Source organism: Aureobasidium namibiae, assembly GCF_000721765.1.
Source record: "Aureobasidium namibiae CBS 147.97 unplaced genomic scaffold scaffold_23, whole genome shotgun sequence".
Lineage (NCBI taxonomy): Eukaryota > Fungi > Ascomycota > Dothideomycetes > Dothideales > Saccotheciaceae > Aureobasidium > Aureobasidium namibiae.
This window is the reverse complement of record NW_013581186.1, coordinates 162,892-182,276: the sequence shown is the minus strand read 5'-3', so window position 1 is coordinate 182,276 and position 19,385 is coordinate 162,892. Positions and strand designations below refer to the sequence as shown.

General features: G+C 52.2%; 7 protein-coding genes across 7 annotated transcripts; 4 read left to right on the top strand and 3 right to left on the bottom strand.

The window, feature by feature from the left end:
• Positions 1-231: 231 nt before the first annotated feature.
• M436DRAFT_57099 (uncharacterized protein) lies at positions 232-1,757 on the bottom strand (the record flags this gene model as incomplete). Its single annotated transcript, XM_013567672.1, has 3 exons — positions 232-429; positions 486-806; positions 861-1,757. The coding sequence occupies 3 exons, from the start codon at positions 1,755-1,757 to the stop codon at positions 232-234; spliced, it is 1,416 nt and encodes a 471-aa protein (XP_013423126.1).
• A 947-nt stretch (positions 1,758-2,704) lies between these two features.
• Positions 2,705-3,102, top strand: M436DRAFT_67670 (uncharacterized protein; the record flags this gene model as incomplete). The annotated part of the gene is made up of 2 exons (XM_013567734.1): positions 2,705-2,774; positions 2,822-3,102. 2 exons carry the CDS (start codon positions 2,705-2,707, stop codon positions 3,100-3,102), a joined length of 351 nt encoding a protein of 116 aa, XP_013423188.1.
• Positions 3,103-6,136: 3,034 nt separating this feature from the next.
• Positions 6,137-7,720, top strand: M436DRAFT_76529 (SET domain-containing protein; the record flags this gene model as incomplete). Its single annotated transcript, XM_013567754.1, has 3 exons — positions 6,137-6,530; positions 6,602-7,397; positions 7,564-7,720. The coding sequence occupies 3 exons, from the start codon at positions 6,137-6,139 to the stop codon at positions 7,718-7,720; spliced, it is 1,347 nt and encodes a 448-aa protein (XP_013423208.1).
• Positions 7,721-7,958: 238 nt separating this feature from the next.
• M436DRAFT_57144 (trimeric LpxA-like protein) lies at positions 7,959-8,839 on the bottom strand (the record flags this gene model as incomplete). The annotated part of the gene is made up of 4 exons (XM_013567685.1): positions 7,959-8,239; positions 8,299-8,402; positions 8,457-8,629; positions 8,780-8,839. The coding sequence occupies 4 exons, from the start codon at positions 8,837-8,839 to the stop codon at positions 7,959-7,961; spliced, it is 618 nt and encodes a 205-aa protein (XP_013423139.1).
• A 3,648-nt stretch (positions 8,840-12,487) lies between these two features.
• M436DRAFT_76527 (alpha/beta-hydrolase) lies at positions 12,488-13,931 on the top strand (the record flags this gene model as incomplete). The annotated part of the gene is made up of 3 exons (XM_013567753.1): positions 12,488-12,682; positions 12,735-12,873; positions 12,931-13,931. The coding sequence occupies 3 exons, from the start codon at positions 12,488-12,490 to the stop codon at positions 13,929-13,931; spliced, it is 1,335 nt and encodes a 444-aa protein (XP_013423207.1).
• A 434-nt stretch (positions 13,932-14,365) lies between these two features.
• Positions 14,366-16,460, top strand: M436DRAFT_10872 (uncharacterized protein; the record flags this gene model as incomplete). Its single annotated transcript, XM_013567653.1, has 2 exons — positions 14,366-14,473; positions 14,523-16,460. Coding segments are annotated over 2 exons (2,046 nt in total), but the record flags the coding sequence as incomplete, so codon positions are not given.
• Positions 16,461-17,575: 1,115 nt separating this feature from the next.
• On the bottom strand, positions 17,576-19,033 carry M436DRAFT_57308 (glycine cleavage system T protein; the record flags this gene model as incomplete). Its single annotated transcript, XM_013567709.1, has 2 exons — positions 17,576-18,620; positions 18,690-19,033. The coding sequence occupies 2 exons, from the start codon at positions 19,031-19,033 to the stop codon at positions 17,576-17,578; spliced, it is 1,389 nt and encodes a 462-aa protein (XP_013423163.1).
• Between the last annotated feature and the right edge of the window lie 352 nt (positions 19,034-19,385).

The following is a 19,385-nucleotide window of genomic DNA, read 5'->3' as shown; positions in this document are numbered from 1 at the left end:
CTTGTCCCGGAGAGATACGGCCTCTAATAAGGCCCCACGCATGTGACGCCTGCACATGTTCTCGCTTTTTTTTTTATTGTTGTAGATACCAGTTCGAAAATGCAAACACCGAAAAGAGACGTATTGTTTTCGTATTGATCAACCGGTACTGTTTTGTCGAGCAAGGTAAACAAACGATGCGTCGATTGAGTGGCTCATTGGTCCACGATCGATTGTTACGCTCTGCAAACTTCAGTTTTGCGGTTCGTCAGCCTTTGGACGGAGGTTGGAGCTGGAGATGGCCGCTGCGTTCTTCCCAGCTTTCCTGGTTAGCTTGGCATAATGGAGTCCACAAGCATTGCACAAGGTGCGAGCTCCGTCAGGACCTCTACGCCATTCGGGCGTCTCGGCTCTGTTACAACTGTGACATCTGCCTGGAGGAGCAGCACGCTGTGAAGTAGTGTTAGTTCTGATTCCACCAATTTTTCATAAGGATAAATACTTACGCCTCTGCGCTTCTTGGCCTCGGCACCGGCAAATCCGCCTGCTTTTGACTCTTCACTCTGGTGAACAGAATCACGCTTCATGCCTTCCTGGGCTCTGGATTGTTGTTCTTGAGCCTGGTGGAAGTAGGCGGTCTGTTGAGCGATAACAAACTCTCGCATCTTAGCATAGCAGTCGAGTTGACGGCGCGACTTTTCCATCAAATGATCAATTTCTTGCAGCTGAGGCAAGTTGCCAGGAGTAGGTTCTGATCTCTGGGATTGGTGCAGACGGGCACCGCACTGTCTGCTGAATTCCAGCATATGGCTGCTGGAGTCAGCGATCTGGTGCTTTGATTAGTGACGCGTAGATATGATGATTTTGCGGGGCAAGCAAACCTCGTTTAGGGCTTCACCAAAGTCCCACATATCCAAATGACGTTTCACAGAGTCACCGAAAGGGGCTCTTCCGGGGTCGCTGTTCTGAGGGGGAGCTGGTTGGGTGATTGATGGTTGATATATCGATGAGGTAGGTGCAGCGGAGTGCGGGGCCGGTGGAGGATAGGCGTAATGAGATGCATAAGGTGCAGGAGCAGGGACCGCGACAGGAGCAGGAGCGTAGCCATAAGGAACAGCATGCTGAGGTGCCGACGGAGGAGGAGCGACAGGAGGCATGCTGAGGGGGTGAGAAGCGGTCCTTTCGTGAGAAGCAGCGGCGGGATATGAACGAGGGTGCTGCGATTGATGGTTCATGGGAGACTGGCCAGCGTGTGTTGCAATTGGTTGAGGCGCATATACTGAACGTTGGCGATCATGCTCAGGCATTTGACGAGGACTGATCTCTTGATGAGGCTGAGAGTGGGGGCTGCGAGGACCATGGGTGAAAAAGGTGGGCTGCGGTGGGGGAGGAGGGTCCATGGCAGCGAACGACCTTCTAGCAGGGGCGGGCGAAGCAGGTGAAGGGGCAGTGACCGGAGCGTGGTAGGCAGGCTGAGGTGCAGATGAGTAAGGCCTGTGAGTGGCGGATGAATAGGAAGCAGGTTGCTCGACGCCGAGAGCTTCATGAATAGATGGCAGCGACTGCTTGTTGGCCTGGTTTGAGGGGTCTTCGTTTGAAGTACGACGCATTTCCGAAGGCAGACGAGCATCAGGGTACGAGGGACGACTGTATGGTGGCGGAGGACCAGAAGGGTAGGCGATAGTGGGGCTGTTCGTGGCAGAAGGCGCCATGGACATGTTTGTGCCACGAGCCTGGTAGTCGGCCTCTTCATGCTTTGCTTTCACAAAGTCAAGCATCTTGATGGGCGGCAATGCAGCTCTGGGTTGCTTGTTAGCCAGAGACTCGACGGGACTCGGTTGCCGGTGAGCCCAGTCTTGCCTTTGTCTGTCGCTGGGTTCCATGTTCGTTTTCGATAACCGCGACGATAGAGATATGTGGTATTGCAGACCGGGCGGAACGAGTGGTAATGAATTGTTTAGATGGCGATTTTCATTCCTTTGGGTGTGCGAGTCTAGTCGAGTTTTGGTGTCGGCGGGGTCAATTCCATGCGTTCAGCGAGAATTCCGTGCGCGAGGTCCGGATGTGGCAGTTGCGGTCGAGTCGAAAAATAGGATGACAGACGTGGTGCGGCAAGAGCGAAGAGCAGGTGTCGAGAGTTCGGAAGGAGCGCGGGTGATTGTGATGTACAGATGGGTGCAGGGTGAAGTTTTGCGGCAGGAGTCTACGTTGTGGGCGAAAGAGGGAGGAGGCCGTTGGTCTGGTCGGAAAAGAGACTTAAGAGACGTGCCTGACACTGATGCGAGCGAACATCGAGTTGAGTTGAGTTAGCACCACTTGACGGGCGTGCACGGTCTGCGACGATCACATAGGCATAAAGTGACAGGGATGGCCGCCACCGCTGGCACATCCGCTCTCGTGTCTTCTTGCTTGTCAGGGTTTTTGCCGCCACTGGTGGGCCTGCCTTTCGATTAGGACAGGCAACGCATAACCTTCTACCGCCAGAGCGAGACATTCGAACAGCCATGACATGGTCCATGCCGTTGAGCTTGCGGTTGCAGACGCTGCGTGCGTCCGTTCGCTTCCTGCCACACAACATGCACATCACGTTCCTCTAACGCACCGATCTCAAACCCTATCGTCCTTGCTTAGCTAGATGCGTGATCTGGTGTGCCGCCTGCATCGTCGGCTACGATACGGCAGCCCTCGACCAGTCCGCCTCCAGTCGGGTCTCTTGTCCACCAACATGACACCACGGCCACAAGCCTCTCCGGTGGCCTCTGGTCAGAGCAATAGCCAATGCCCGGACTCGCTGCGTGCGTGCGTACAGGCGCCTGCAGGCCCTAAACTTTAGCTATCCTAGATCGTGATGCCCTCAAGCCCGCTTCGGCTAGCGGCCGTGACTCGGGCTATCTCGCGACCAAGTCCCGTGGGCCGTGGAGTCGATCGAATCTGTGGTTTGGAATCGGGTTTCAATCTCAGTCTGCTCTGCTGCCAGATCCCCCTCCATCAGCAACAGCGAATCGCAGCCTCGCAGCCGCCGTACTCGCCCTTGTACCTCTGCAGCAGCGCCCCGGCTCGCAACCCAAGTCCACATTTCGACAAAGCCTCATCTTGCTGCCCGCACCTGCAACAGCACGCTAGCACCACAATGGATGATGATATATTACATGCACACGGCATCCCGACCGTCGGTCCAAGGAGACGTCACCGTCGCGGCGTAGCCTGACGACGACCAGTCACCGAATCCCACAGCCCAACAGCTGTCTCAGTTACGCTCCGTGCGTTCCAAGCCCAGCTGCGCTTTGCTGCAGCTCCCTATTCTACTAGTCTCGTCAAGTCTGCTTACCAGACCACAAGCTCGGATGGCTAGGCTAAGCGACGCCGTGACGGTCGCAAAGACAATCTAACAGCTCGCAAGCCCCAAGACGGGGACAGGAGGTGGATTTTCGGCACCGAGAGGGCGTGTCATTCTGCTTCGAGGGAAGCGCGCACGTGTCGTGAGCTTCGGTCGCTTGCTTTCGCCTCGCTCTGCCTTTTGTGGCTTGCGCGATTCATTGGCTGCATAGCTGTGTAGACCCTGGCTCCTCGCCATCCTGAGCGCCCGTGAACTTTCGAGTTAGGCCATCGAATCTCATTGATTGGGTGGGAATAGAGTGTGAGATCGCGATTGATGGACATAAACAACAAAGCAATCTCCAGTGGACGTGCCAGCTCGAGGGATCTCTGCGTGTGCCTGTCATTGACCTATAACGCTTAAGTACCGGCAGACCTAATACCGACAGGCTCACGATGCATCGGTGATTCGCCTTCCCAAGCCTCCACCTGTGGTCCACCCGGCTTCTCACCATGCGCTAGGAAGGGATCTTTTTGAATCAATCTCTCCATGTCTTCATGCAGGTTCGCCTCCCGGTCTACAGCCCGATCAAAGTCGTGCCTGAGACTCTATCTGATGATCGCACGCTATCTCTGAAATATGAACTCAGATATATGGAGCGCGATTACTCGGTTCAAGAAGAATACCCTCCTCATAATATGTGAGGTTGCGCTCGCTATGCTTCAGCAAGCGAATGTGGATATATTGATTGACCACAATTAGCGAATGCGACTGTCTCACTCGATGGATACTTGTCGTTACTCATGACGTCTGTGAAGGGTCCGACTGTCAAGTTTTGGACAACCAAGACAAGATACCCAGTGCGATCCTTTGATCAAGATCGTCATTACGATATGCCTAAGCAGTTCTAGCTAGCCTTTTTCCACTTGAACTTCGGTCAGTCGGAAATTCTTGTTGTCAACAGATCTGGCTAACTTTGGCTATCAACGACGGTCTCATATTTGGGCGCGATCTTTAGACAGATCATTTGCACCTCAAGATCGAGAACCGTTTCACGCGGCACAAGCGGCCTCACCCGGACGTTGTGTCTTGGTCCAAACTGCGTGCGTGCGGCCGCCACTTTAGCTTCCGAAACCAGCATCGTATTCTATTCTGTTCATAGAGCCGACGGCACCTTCAGAGCAGAATCCAATCTCCAGCTGTTATTCTTGTGTGCCTGAGTCGACGGTGCGAAGACTCGTAGCTACTAGATGACTAAAGGCTGATCTTACTCCTCACGATCGTGTCCGACTCGAGGGGCAGATATTGCAATGCGCACGAAACATTGGAAGGGTCCTTGTCGTGCGGGGAGCCGCTGAATGAGAAGACCCCTTCATGCAACGTCAATCTTGTGGATAGGACGCCGTCCGATGACACAAGTTCTATGGAACATCGCTAGATCTTTGGATCTGCTCCTTGCCCGTTGGTGCGTGGCACAGAATCAAGCCACCATCGGTGTGTAGCTCCAGTGCCTGCATATGCTGACAAGCTGAAGTCTGAGGTTAAGTTCAACACCAACAACGCACCTCTGCAACTTTTAGGTGTTCGTTCTGCCGGAGAAGATTCAGCTTGAGCTCACAACGACACGATATGCAAATATCACCGCCCCGGCAACATGTCCGACATGTCACACAGCTTCGATATAATCAGGTCAATGGTCTGTGATAAGACTGACTCGTTGCTGCTCTTCGAAAAAGGATTTCCTGGACCCGTGGCGGTGAGGCTGACATTGTGGATTCTATCGAGCAAAGGCCGTCTGCACGCTCCTGCGTGTCGATATGCTCTGTCCCGCCTCTGGTCCCTCAACTAATTTTGTTAACTTTCATTGTCCACTGACACGAACACGACAAGAGTCGGCGCAAGGATCAAACTGCGCATGCTCTGTGCGAGATCAATCTTCCACATATATTGCCATCTGGATCAAATCAAGATCGATTTCGGGTTTGGCACTGGACCTTGGACAACATCGGAGCTTTGTCGAAAAGCACTGAATCATGCTGGTCAGAGCGACAGAAGAATTCGGATAGCCGCTCGATGACATGTTGTGGTTCAAGCATGTCACTTTTGACGGCCATGAGGCATAAATGAACTTTTACAATGATTCTGGTTTGAACACGCGTGTTGTGTGTACCTATATTGCGTCTCATGATGGTAGCGAGGGGGCTGTGCGAGCGCCACGACCTCAGAATGCCATGCCATTCATCATTACAGCAGATCCATCCAACGATACCTCAAATGAACAGTCGGCTGTTAGTCGAGATTAATATGTGCGCACAGCGACTCCGCCTTCGTTGACGACATATTTGTGTGGAAGATCGATGCCGCTGTGGCGACCCTGTACTCGCAGAAGCAAGTGGCCATCCATTCGACATGCTACACTACAGGACCGTAGGCGAGTCCACTACTACTTCTCAATGACCTTGCATAGAAGGTATTCGTAAGTAGATGGTTGTTCTGCATACTTGGGAGCCTTTGGTACTCCAAAGCGGCAAACTGATACTTTCTCACTTTCTGACACGTCAATCTTCAATTTGTTCCGTCCATCTGGTTTCACCCCAAGACGATTACCCTTAGATGTAAGTCAATGGAAGCAGAGACGTATCACCGCTTTCACACAAGGACGGAATTCTGGCTACAAAGCTCTGCGTTTGTGGTTACACAAGCAAACAGATCTTGCCACACCAGGTATCACTCCTTCTTCCTTCCACCTTTCCCATCATCCTCTCTCCAATTTCCTATCAGAAACCAGCAGAAATGAACATTGCTAGCATTCACTCAGCTACCGATCTGCTCTTTCCTCAAATGGGCGTCGTGCAGACCGAGAAGAAGAAGAGACGTCGCGGCGGCAAGAAGGAGCATATCAAGAGACAACGCCGGCAAAAGTGTGACTCTCCTGACGACGACACAGAGACCGACGACACCGAAGACGTCGAGATGCCTGCTTTTGAAACCCGTAGCGCAGAAGGCAAAGGCCTCGGCCTGTTTGCAAGCCGCGACATCATGGCTGGGGAACGTCTGATTCAGGAAATTCCAGTCTTCATCCTTCCCAAGACGGACACTATGAATGCAGCCATCGTCGAGAGCTTCATGCACTTACAGCCGGAGCAGCGTGCGGCATACCTGGATTTGAGCTCCTATACTACGTGCACTGCAAAGACACAATTCAGAGTTGATGAAACGTCAATGGCTGAGCAAGGTGCAACAAAATTGCCAGACCCAGAACTCTCACACCCTCCAGTCGCCGAAAAGGATTGCCATCTGAGTAAGTTGATCGTCGCAGTCGTGCCTCCGACGTGCAGTCTCTTATCAGCGGTTCTGACATTCACAACTGCAGGTTTCCCAATTCGCTCGGCGGCAGCGACGATCACAGCTTCAAAAAGCCATACAAGCTCGAGCTGTCGGAACTCGAAGCCACCAAATCCAAACCACCGGTACATGAGTCCAGGATTGATTCGCCAGTCTGCGACGTCGAAGATTTGACAAAGGCTCTCCAAGCAACAACCATTGACGTGGATGTGGAACACGGTGTGGATGCCCCAGACGACAATACAGTTGATTGCGAAATGACCGATTCACTTGCTGCTCAAGTTGTCAACATCTGGCGTACTAACTCCTACATGCTCGACGACGGTATCACTCTTGACTCTGCTGGCGTCGGCCTGACTGCCTCACGTCTCAACCACTCATGCATTCCAAACGTCTACTCTGCTTACAACAGCAGAACCGGATACATGACTGTGCAGGCCGTGAAACCCATTGCCGCTGGAGATGAGCTGTGCACCGCCTACATCAACGGCGCGGGCAAGTCGCGTTCCGAGCGACGTGCTGAGCTGAGTATGTGGGGGTTCACCTGCACCTGCATTGCTTGCGCCGACGGCCGTGACGAGTCTGGCCGCCGGGACATCAAGACGCTGATGAACAAGGTCGAAGGGGTCAAGACGCAGATACAGCAAGGTTCTGCAGACCTGTCGGTCGCCCAAATCGAACAGACGGTTGGAGATCTGCTCGACCTGGCTACACTGATGAGCGACGAAGGCTTGCTGGGCCCAGACTTGGCTGATGTGTAAGTCATTCCTATCCTTTGACACTCCCCTCGTATTGCTTATATTGCACCTTCTTTTTCTGTACCACCTGTACCGTCGATCTCTTCCGTTCACCCCGTCCAGTTCCCATCACGGAGGCAGTTCCGCCCAAACAACGTGTACCGTCTCTCACTGACACTGCTCCAGCTGTTTTGGCGCAGCCAGATGCTGCATGCTCATTGATCGCCGCGAAGAAGCTGGCGCCCTCCAGGCATCCGGCTTTGACATTCTGCTACGCGGCTATGGCATTGACAACCCAATCTGCGGCGCCGCCCTTGAGGCTGGAGACTTGGACGAAGCTTGAGAGTGGGGCACTTTTTGGAAAAGCCTTGACATCGGGAAACCGTCAGACAGGTTGGTCATATGCTGGAAGCATTATTTCGGGCACAAATTGGGACATTGCACAGAGAGTGCCAGCCCCTTGCTTTTGATCTAGGAGCATTTCAGAACATCTTGGAGGAATTTTACTTGCCATATGCTTGATACTTGAATTTTGGAATCATCATCTCATTCTGTTTCAAGATGCAATTCACCGTATTTTCTCATCTGATACTCCTGACCAGATCACGCAGTTCACCTCCCTCGACCCAAGTCTCGCCAGAAGCTCCGCCTCCGACACCCCATCCCTCACCAACTTCTCCAATAATTCTGCCGGGCTTACCGCCAACGATGCTACCAACCGGGACCACCATATTGGGAGGCACCACCGTGTTAGGAAGAATCTTGCAGTTGTCTTTGATGATGCAAAAGGGGCTGAGTACGGCATTGGCGCCAATGTAGACGTGTGAACTGATCGCAATGGCTGAGATGTGGCAGTTGGGGCCTTTTGCATTGGTTAGCTGGTTGCGTGCTTTTGCTATATGGAGACGAGTGTGTGCTTACCAATGAAGACATTGTCGCCGATGCGCATGGGATAGTATGCCATCTGGCCGCGGCTGATTCTTGACGGCGGCTTCAAAGTGCAGCCTGTAGCGACTACTGTGTATCTGTTTCCACTGTCAGTTGGTTCAATCCGAGGGATTGGAATGGGAGAAACTCACCGTCCAATGCTGATGGCTGTGGTAGGTTGGGCTGCTCCACCGTCGCCGGAGCTCGAGAAGCGGTGCAGGTCGCCTCGCATGTAGACATCTGCCATGATCACGGTCCTGCCGCCCAGCATGATGTTTGGTTTGCCCTCGATTTTGGCCTTGCGAGAGATTTTGTTTCCAGTATCCTGAAAGCCATTTTTAGTGACTTGTTACGAGGAAGCAGCCCATCGAGTAATCGATGCATGCAAATTGGATATGGACACTTTCGTAGATGGAAGCATGCTAATTTGCAGTCTCCGTCTTCTCGATGGCAAAGAGATGCCGCTCGCACTTACCGTCTCAATGTATTCCGACTTGTTGGACTTGCGCGCCACTGGCGCCGGTCTCGTCGACATGGTTGTTGCTCGTCACTGCTTATTATCGCAGCTCGCGGTTTCTCATACGCTACATGTCAATTTCCTCTTCTTCTCCACGCGTTGTCGTCACCAGAATATGGCTTCGGGGCTTTCAGACAAACGCAGTGATGTTGTTGCTTCGCAGCATGAAGTGAGCCTTTTCTGGCGCTAATCACTAGCGCCGGCTCATCATCCCCGAAGGCCAAAGCACACACATAAAAAAGGGCAACCGCACGAATGCAAGCTTGTTTATGCAAGTGATTGGTTTTTCCAATTGCTATTCGTCCGTGGACATCCTTATAGGCTTTAGCAGAAACGTTTACACCTTGCGTTGCAGCAAGCAAGCAATAGACTTGCGCGCCTGGATTGTGAGGGTCGACTGCAGACCTGTCAAATGGCAAGTCCCTGCAGTAGCCTTGGAGAAATTCTCCGGCGGCTCGTCTTTTATGTCTGCAGCTCTTGTCGACACTAACCGCTTTTTGCTTCTTCTACGTGCGTGTCTCTCAATAGCGAAGAGGACTGGCAAGCCCATGACCCGCTGAACAGGTAGCTATCTGCATGTGTTCGTTTCTGGAAATCTTTCAGAGCACGGAGGTTATCCCACCAATGCTTGATTGGTCTCGCTCGCATTCACTCGCTATATTCTTTCTTATATGCAGTCGATATCTGCATAAAGTACAATCCTCGCCAACGGTGTCGCATCTAGAGGAATCCCTACATGCAAGCAAATCTTCGATCTGGTAGAATATCCTTCTCGTCTTTAGCAATAATGATCATCGGTAGTCCATATTAGGGCCTGCAGACCGGGGGCCCATCATCATCTCACCGTTGGTTTCCGCCGCCATGGAACAGCGAACTTCGCACTACTCTTACTTGGGTTTCGCGACGCGAAACGCAGCTCAACTACTCGAGTATCCGATTTCAAGGAGGTGTTGAGAACGACGAAGCGATGCCCCGAGCCCACGATACCCATCATTGTGTCTCGACAGCACTAGACAATGCAACGGTGGCTGAAGCTGCAAAAGACTGATTTGGTTGCTGCACTACTCGGGCAACACTCAAGCTACCAGCGAAGCACGCGTAGGGTCCACTTCTCGAAGGGTACTCCGTATGACTATCCATCTTATGCATCAAAGGTCAATTTGAGACTGTCAGTCAGCGAGCTCTCTCTAGACTTTGCACCTACTGGTAGATGTCAACAGAGTCCGGCAACTTCACGACATGTCATCATTTTGCCTTTGGCATCGGCTAAATTGATGCCATGTCGTCGTCGAGCATCACAACGAGTCATAGGCCTCAAAGACATCCCGCGTCGCGTTGACCCAAAAAGAAGAGTGTCTCTCAAAATCTGGTTCTCCAAATCTCGTGGCATTGACAGCGGGAACAACGCGCTCATCTGCCGTCAATGGGCTAAACCTTCCTCGCGATGAGGCTTTCGCTCCTGATGGTCTAGAATGTCTCATCTGAGATCCAGCAGAGGTGCTGGCTAACTTGGATGCCGTTGGCTTTTCTCGCATGCACTGCAATGCTATCCGTGACAGCGGGCTGATGCCGCGACCATAGGAAGCCATGATTAATACTGACTCACGAGAGTTCGGAACAATAGCAGCACATGGCAGATTGGGAACCACTGGTGGGGATATAACAAGCAAGTCACGATCTAGATTCCCACATGAACGCGGGAGTCAGAGCTGTGGATGATGGTGTAGGTTGTGGGTACGGCTGTCACTGTTTTTTGCTGCCCAGTACCCACACAAGTGCCCAGCCTTCGGACCAGTACGGGCAAGTTTCTATATCGTACGTCGACAGCATCTCCCTGCCTGTGCCAAGTGTGGTCTGGTCTATAACTCGTGCAATTATTGCTAGATTATCCGAAAAGGGAGGACAGCTACGTGGGTATGACGTTTGCGCGTTCAGATGGCTGGGAACAAGGGGTCCTCGGAAGAAGGAAGCAGGCCCTCGAAATGTGATATCTTGGAAACCAACGTTGAGATATGGACGATGATTGACATGTATGTCTTTCTAATTAGATTGAAAAGTCACACTCGGAAGGCATTGATTCTGATAAGTTCTAATGCTTGTCCCATCAAAGGCCGGAGCCGGCTTGCATTACAAGTCGAACAAAGTTCAGAGCTACCAGAGAACTGGTCTCTACTTCTTTCTCTGTGATGGCATAAGGCGGCAGAGCAGAGATAGAATCGTTTCTAGTCCGGACCCGGGCCAAGAGAAAATTGACATGGCAGTCAAATGATGCAGCTCGATAGCCAGTGGTGTGGTAGACAATGTGATATCGATCATACCAAGCAGTCAAGTCAATTCTGGCAATCTCACCATTCCTCGTACCTTCCTCGCTTTGTGTCGGTGATTAGGCCTCTCTAAATTGCTTCACAATGTCGTCAAATCCTTCGAAGCAAAAGTCTCGCTTCTTGTCTAGTCGCTCAAGGTCCTCCAAGCAGTCACGGCCAATTCTCTTTCTCTGTGTCTTGGTCATTCGATTGTACAGTGATTGACAAGTCTCAACGAATACGGGATCGTATGCTAAGTGATTGTTCACTTTATTTCCCAGGAACCCATCCGCCTCGGCTACAAGTATACCGATGTTGCATGGTGCGAACATGGCGCTGCGTTTCACAAAGTAAGGATTGCGAGGTTGAACTTGGTTAGCGATGTTTTCGATCATCTCGCGGATACCGTCTGCAGCCTCGCGGGTGACTTCCATTTGCTGCGAGCCCCCAGGTTTGCGTATCGGACGTGGAGGATGTGGTCGACAAGATCTGTATTGCCCTCGAAGCCTAGGAGGTCTGCACAAGATTCATCCTCGTCACTCTCTTCGCTGGAGCCGTCCTCGTTTCCTTCGTGTGTATCCCTTCCAGACCCTGGCTGGACGTCCAACGGTGGAATATGTTGCGATGGGTATTGTTGAACGGGGGGATGTTGTGCTTAAGAGTGGAGATTGTCCTTCGGCTTGTACTGTGCCATAATCTGGACCCGAGACCAAGCCATGAAGCAGTGAATTTCTCTGCTGTGTCATTGGCACCCCTGAGTGAATGTTGTGCGACGGTAAGGGACGTTGTTCTTGGTCATCCTTTGCTGGTTGACTGTTTCCGTCGGCTCTACGGCTCCATTTTAAGCTGTGTCCATCGGTGGTTGGTCCCAGTCTTGCAGCCTTCTTTGTGACTTAGGTTGTCTCGTCTGTGCGACTACGTTTGGTGCCTTGAGTTGATGCACCATTCGTCTCCCTGAGCGGGCCGGGACATTGCATGTCTTCCTCCGCTACAAGTTGATATCTTGATAACAGAACGAAGAAAGTCGGAAGATATTGGATTTATTACATGGAGCACGCGCTTGGGAAGACGTGTTTCCCTGAAAGTACCTTTAGAACAACCAAACACTCATGTATAACTCTTCCCGAATAGTGTTTCAGAGCCATGATTCTTCTAGCTCGAATCACATACTGCTGAAATATTAAACATCTATCGATTCTGACAAGTTGATAAATCGAGGATGTGTGTGATCAGAACAGGGTGACATGCAGAAGGAGCCTCAACCGACGCCTCGGCAAACCTGGGGTACCTCGGTCAAGTCCTCGACGACTCGATCATTAAGACTACGCTCCTTCCTGCGTGTGTATCATTCAGGTCATCAAATATGTCGAACTCAGTATTCAGAATACGTGAGCACACGCTGCCATGCTCGTACATCAGAGAATATCCGCTGGCAACGGCAGATAGTCAAGAAGACACGCTTCATCTTGCTATCAAGCAATACACCCCGCTTGACAACTTGTCACCGCAAAAGGGAGATGTGACAATTATTGCAGCACATGCCAACGGCTTCCCGAAGGTAGCGTAGTCGTTTCATAGACTGATGGAAAGATTGCTGACACTTCACTCAGGAACTCTACGAACCCATGTGGGATGAGATGTACAAGAAGATGAAAGCCAGTGGTATCAAGATCCGCAGCATCTGGATTGCCGATGTAGCACATCAAGGCCAGTCGAGCGTGCTCAATGAGAACAAGTTAGGAAATGATCGTAAGTTCATGGTAATCACTCTTCCACGATCTCGAGCCTAACCTTGGATCCTTCCAGCATCATGGAACGACCATCCTCGAGACCTGTTCTTGATGATCAACCACTTCCGTGATCAGATGCCACAGCCACTGGTTGGCGTAGGGCATAGCATGGGAGGAGCACATTTGATATCTCTGTCGTTGATGCACCCTCGTCTGCTGAGCACGCTGGTACTGATTGATCCTGTGGTTATTCGGGCCACTCATCTCGGCGCTTACAATTTAGGCCGAATGTCTGCAAAGAGAAGAGACCAATGGCCGAGTCGTGCAGTAGCACGAAAAGCGTTCGACAAGTCACCCATGTTCAGATCCTGGGATAGACGTGTGCTAGACCGCTGGATGGAACATGCTCTACGAGACCTACCAACCAAACTCTACCCGGAAATCGCAGTATCGACAACCGTACCAGCGTTAGGCGCAGATGTGTCTGGCAGTACCATCTCCCCAGACCGCAAGACCGAAGTACCGGTTACGCTCAAGACGACGAAGCATCAGGAGGTCATGACATTTATGAGAGGCAACTTTGTTACGCCCTTGAATCCTGCTCCAGACACCGCACCCAACCCATTAACGCATCCGGATGTTGATATCGCCCTGCCACCGGTCACACCATTCTACCGGGCGGAGAGTTTCCATATCTACAAGCTTCTACCGTACTTGCGGCCTTCGGTCTTGTACATTTTCGGCACAGAGTCTGACCTGTCGACATCCAAAGCCAAAGCAGACAAGCTGGAGGTCACAGGAGTGGGTGCGGGTGGCAGTGGAGGTGTAGCAAGAGACCGAGTCAAGGAGTTTACGATGCAAGGAGGATCACATCTAATGCCCATGGAGCGAGTGGAGGAGACAGCCGAGCAATGCAGCGGATGGCTTTTGCAGGAACTGAAGCGATGGAAAGACGAGTACATACAAATTGAGGCTCTCCGGGCAGCGACTCCACGAGAGAAGAGAAGTCAGATGTCTGATGGGTTCTTGCAGGCTCTGAGCCAGACTCAGGCAGACCAGGCAAAGTCGAAGCTTTAGACAGTGTCATACAATTGCAGACAATACTCTCCTGCCAGACACCTGACAAGACACCACAACTTTGTTGCTTTGCGGTGTGAGATTGTTAAGGTCCAGCACATGGCGAGAAGTTGCCAGAAGAAGAAGGTGCATTGTGATGACCAGAAAGAGGAGGAGTTCAAGCGAGGAAATACCGGAGCGGGTGGGACGTGCACACGTGTTGCCTTCCGGTCGATAGTCTGTCACATAGTCGGAACACTCTGTTACCATCGTATTAGTGGCTGATCTTCTGGTTGCCATCAATCATCCACTCGCCTGGAAAGGGTCAACTCACCGCCCAGCTCACCGCCTAGCTCACCGCCCGGTCTAGCGCGTCACCTCGAGATCAAGTCAACAACAATTTCCAAAGGACGAATTGTATCCTCCCTGGTGGAGTGCCGCTCCCTGTCGCAACCATGGGACGCAAGCCGAACGCGTTGATCCTCGAGTTTTTCGAGAGAGGCGCCAAACTGGCCGACCAGAGCAACAGATACGAACACAGCTGCAAAAGATGCGGTCAAGTCGTGAGCATTCATCCTGTTCTGTATCGTCTACTCTTACTGATCCAAGCAGTTCCCCAAAGGTAGACCCGACAGTCTGACACGCCACTTGTTCGAGAAATGCCCAAACATCACCGACGAGGACCGCTCACGCGCTCTATGGCAGCCTGCCGACAATTACATGGCCTCAAACAACTCGACTCCTCAGTCCGAGGGACACGTTCCTCTGATGCCACGCCGCGAACCCTCGGGTCTGGACGCGCTCGCCGAAGTCTCCCGCCAACTGCAGGCTAATGGGCAGCACGAAGAGGCTCTGGTAGCCCAGCTGCGACAGCACATGGATCAAGAGAACAAGGACAACGGCCCCTTGTTACACGCTGCCAGTGTAGCCAACGACATGGCTCACCACATTCCCATGAAATCGAGAAAGCGCAGAGCCGAATCAGACGTCGCTCCACCGCAGCGTCAACCCCCACACCCACCAGTTGATCCCCAACTCCAGCAGCATGACGACTACTCATCTTTCGTCAACCACTCTCTCGACGACACTTCTGCTCACCAGTCGCCCCAGCCTCAGTCCCAGCAACCTCAACAGCCTCAGCAGTCGCAACAGCCACAGCAGCACCAGCAATCACACCAACTCCCGCAGCAGTCTGCCCAGCAAGCACCACACTACCTAGGCCAACCACAGACACACCAGCTAGCACAGTCTGCTGACGAGAATTCGCATGTCTCCCGACCATCCTCACAGACACCTCCACAACGAACACAGGATGGCATTCCGCCAAGCCACGCTGAGTCGCCAGCCTTTACTGTCAACCATGGTGGCTTTGGTCTGCTCCAACGCGCCAACAAGAACAAAGTGCGGGGCAGATTCACCGAGGAGAGACGCAAGGAGGTCCAGACTGTGCGTAAGAAGGGCGCCTGTCTCCGCTGCCGCATGTTGAAGAAGCCCTGCTCCGAGGGAACTCCTTGTGGCACCTGCCAGAACATTGAGAGCGCAAGACTTTGGAAGAACGCGTGTATTCGCTCTCGCATCGCCGAAGAATTCACCCTTTATTCGTCTTCGCTCTTCCATGCCAAAGATCACCACACCGTCCTTACTGCCCTGCAGCGTGTCGAGCCTATGCAATTGCCTGGCAGAATCGAGGTCACTCTTTTCCCTGACACAAACATCTACGCCACCTTCCCTGCTCTCATGACGCCGCCTACAGCTCCCTCGCTCGTCTTCATGCTCAATTACAGACGTGACCCTGACACGTTAGCCGCTACCTTAGAGCGCTATCTGCACATGGTCATCATGCAATGCATCTCACGCGAGCCTTCGACTTTCATGCGCTCCACCCTCGAGGTGGCTACTGAGCTCAGTGTTGATCACAACGATGTTCTTCTGGGGAAGCTTATTAACCTCTGGGCTGCTACCAACATTCTGATCTCAAACGAGCCCATCTGGTCTATCTACTACGAACCCAACCATCCTCCGGTCATGGAAGCTGTTCACGGCGAGCATGCCGAGGAAGGTGCGTCCGCTACTCGAGAGAAGGATCACTCGGATCGCAAGGCTTTCCCACCAGACACTACCGACTATCTTGTTATCTATGCACAGCTGCAGCACGCCGCCGAGAGGTACTGTCAGAAGCAGGCCAAGTTCGTCATGAACGAGCTTGAACGCCGTCTCTTGCAACGTCAACAGTCTTCCTCGTTCCTTACCTTCCTTGCCGCCGTGATTTTACTCAACTGCGTCGAGCGCATGACAGGCCTATACAGGTCGTTCGACCCTGCTGGCCCTTCTTCGAACGATGACATCCACGCCCAGCTCACCACGGCTAACGACAACAACGAGGAATCCTCTCATCAGCCCGTCGCCTCTCCAGGCGAACTTTCAGACCGTCCAGTAGACTGGCTCTTGGAAGAAGCACCCAACCACTATTGGCCCCAGGGCGATTCCTTCAGCAACCTCGTCCATCTGCTCCTCCGCATGCGTGGTCTGCCCCCAGCCACTTTGGTCCGCCATACTGGCAGCCTAGTCGTCATCCCGAGCACACACAACAAAGCCTACAGCTCCGAGACCCAAGGCCCTGCCGCCGAGTCACAATTGCAATTGGCTGCGGCTTGGATAGAACGTACCAACGTCTCTGCATACGATCTTCTCAGAGCCAAAGACAGACCATTGTCCGAGCTTGGACCCGATCCCAGAAGCTGGGATCTGAGGTACATTGCCCCTTTGCTGCTGCCACAGAGTGCTTGATCTCTGTGCTCTATCCTCTGTCTCCTGTCCTTCTTTCTTTCCAATCCTCTGACCTCTGTCAAAAGAATCGCTGTCTACTTTCTCCGTGTGCTTTTACTACTTACACACCTCTTTGCTGGTTACTCTCCTTTGTTCTTGGTTTTGCATTCTTGCACGGTATAGCGTGGCGCTGGTGGAGCTCTTTTTTTTCAAGTGCAACAAACACGGCATCGCTCAAAATCCGAGTTTTGTCCATTGCTGTTTGTCTTCTCACTTACAGTACACAACTAATCAACCTGCTCCGACTAGAAACAAAATTGCTCCTTTCTTATGGCCGAGGAAGGTTATACAAATGGCAGATTTGATCAAAAAAATGAAAGAATGCGAAACAAATATCATTGTTGCTGTGATGCCCGTGGTCCCAAATATATATCTCACCCTTCCTACTATCTTTGTGTAGTTGCGAAGTTTTTATCCTCACTTGCTACCATTTCTTGTCTTTTGCCTTGCAAAAGTTTCGTGTTTTGGAGAAACGAAATACAGGATAGCTCTTTTCACATTTGTGAAGGAGGGCAACAGCGGCGATGTTCAGCAAGGGATTGTGAGAAAAAAAAAAGAAAAGAAAAAGCATGTACAACCATGGACAGGATTCGAACCTGCCGACCTCCCGATCCTTGAGAGAAGCGAGAGAAAGAGTTTAGAACAAAGCGAGAGAGTTGTAGAAAAAGTGTGGGATCGGGTGTGCCTGACCATTGCACCATCATGGTGGAGATGGGGACATGACTTGACCAGTATATAAAGGGTATGAGTGAGAATAGATGATCAGTCAGCAGACCTATGCCGGAAGTTTGATTTTCCATTTGTATCAACATGGCAGACTAGAAAGAAAAACACATCTTTTAAGCCGGCGAAATTCCTCCTTTCCAGTATTTGCTGGTTACAAAGGGCATTTTTGTGACGGTGGCTTTTCTCGTCTTGCCTCTGACCACAACACCCAGCTCAGTGCCGGATTTGTGTTGACCATCCTTGACGTATCCCATGGCGATATTCTTCTTCAGCGTAGGAGAAGGACAGCCACTGGTAACCACACCGATGGCATTGCCTTCGGCATCCACGATTTGGGCGCCTTCGCGAGCAGGGGCGCCTTCGACGAGCAGTCCCACGCGACGCCGGGGAACGCCCTTTCCGCCTTTGCTTACGGGGATCAGTTGAGGCAAGATAACTTCCGCACCGTTGAATTCGTTGCGAGGAGCCGAGCGACGGGACTTTGCGACGATCCAACCTAGGGCACCTTCCACGGGTGTTGTGCTGTCGTCGAGATCGTGGCCGTAGAGACACATGCCTGCTTCCAGTCTGAGTGAGTCTCTGGCGCCCAAGCCCGCAAGACGCAGCTTTTCGGGGCCACCCGCGCTGAGGAGGAGTTCGGTCACCGCGACTGTGTCTTCGGGTGCGATGGAGATTTCGAAACCGTCTTCGCCGGTGTAACCGCCGCGAGAGGCAAGCACGGGTGAGGAAGCCTCGCCAGATGCGAATCTCAGGGTCAAGAACTTCGAAGTGCCAAAGTGGATGGATTTGAGATCGATATTGTCCGAGGAAGGAGCGAGTACACCTTGCAAAATTTCAGCTGACAAAGGTCCTTGCAGAGCTACGAGGCCTTGGTTCTTGAGTTCGGTTTTGTCCACACGGGGTTGGTTTGCATTGTTCCAGGCATCCAGGTTTGCGGTGAAGAAGGCGGCGTCCTTTTCTCTGCAACCGGCATTGGTGACGACGTAGAATTTGTCTTTGTCCAGGCGAGTGATGATTGTGTCGTCTACAATACCGCCGGTTTGCGGGTGCAACAGAGCCGAGAGGGTGGATTGGTGAGGTGGTAGTGCTTGCAGGTCTGCGGGTGTGATCTTCTCTAGGAAAGCAGTTGCTCCGGGTCCAGTGAAGTGATATTGCACCCTGGGTTCGGAGAAATATTGTGTTGGCCGACGTGATGTAGTCCAAAAAATACGAGCAGATCAAACTTACATGTGGCTGACGTCGAACAGACTAGCTTTTTCTCTGGTCCACTTGTGCGATTCACCAACGCCTAGGTCGCTGTATTGAACAGGCATCATGTACCCTCCAAAAGGAACCATCTTTGCTCCCTTAGAAACATGAAGGTCGTAGAGACTTGTTTTGGCATTGGCTTGCTCGCTGGAAGAGGCATAGGATCGTACTGCCGCTGGTGTAACTCGGCAGATCTGATTTGGTGATCTTCGTAGTCTTGCAGTCGAAGCACAAGGTCCAATGGGTGCTCTATACAGAGCATTAGGCCGTGCAGAGCGCAAGAACGGCGTTGCAGCTCGGATAGAAGAGCGAATGGCAGACATCTTGAAGTGACAACAGTATGGGAGAGGTACGGATGACTGATGTGATTCGGACGCTTGAGAAGACGTCAAAGTAGATTGTTCTGACTATAGGAGGGGACTCGAGTCACCAGAAGGACAGAAATTGAACAGATAATCGATAAGAATTGAGGCTCTCGGAAGGGAGCTCACATGAATTCGTGTAACCGCGCCCACATAGGAAGGAGCTTCCCCCGACCATCGCCGACGACAACCCCGAGGGGCAGGCTAGCGTCCACCCGGACCGACCCGTTCGAGCAACGAAGCGGCTCTTGGTCCTTGATGCTGTGGCTTGGGTTGATGTTGACGTGCTTGCGTTGTCGGTGGGGGGATGCGC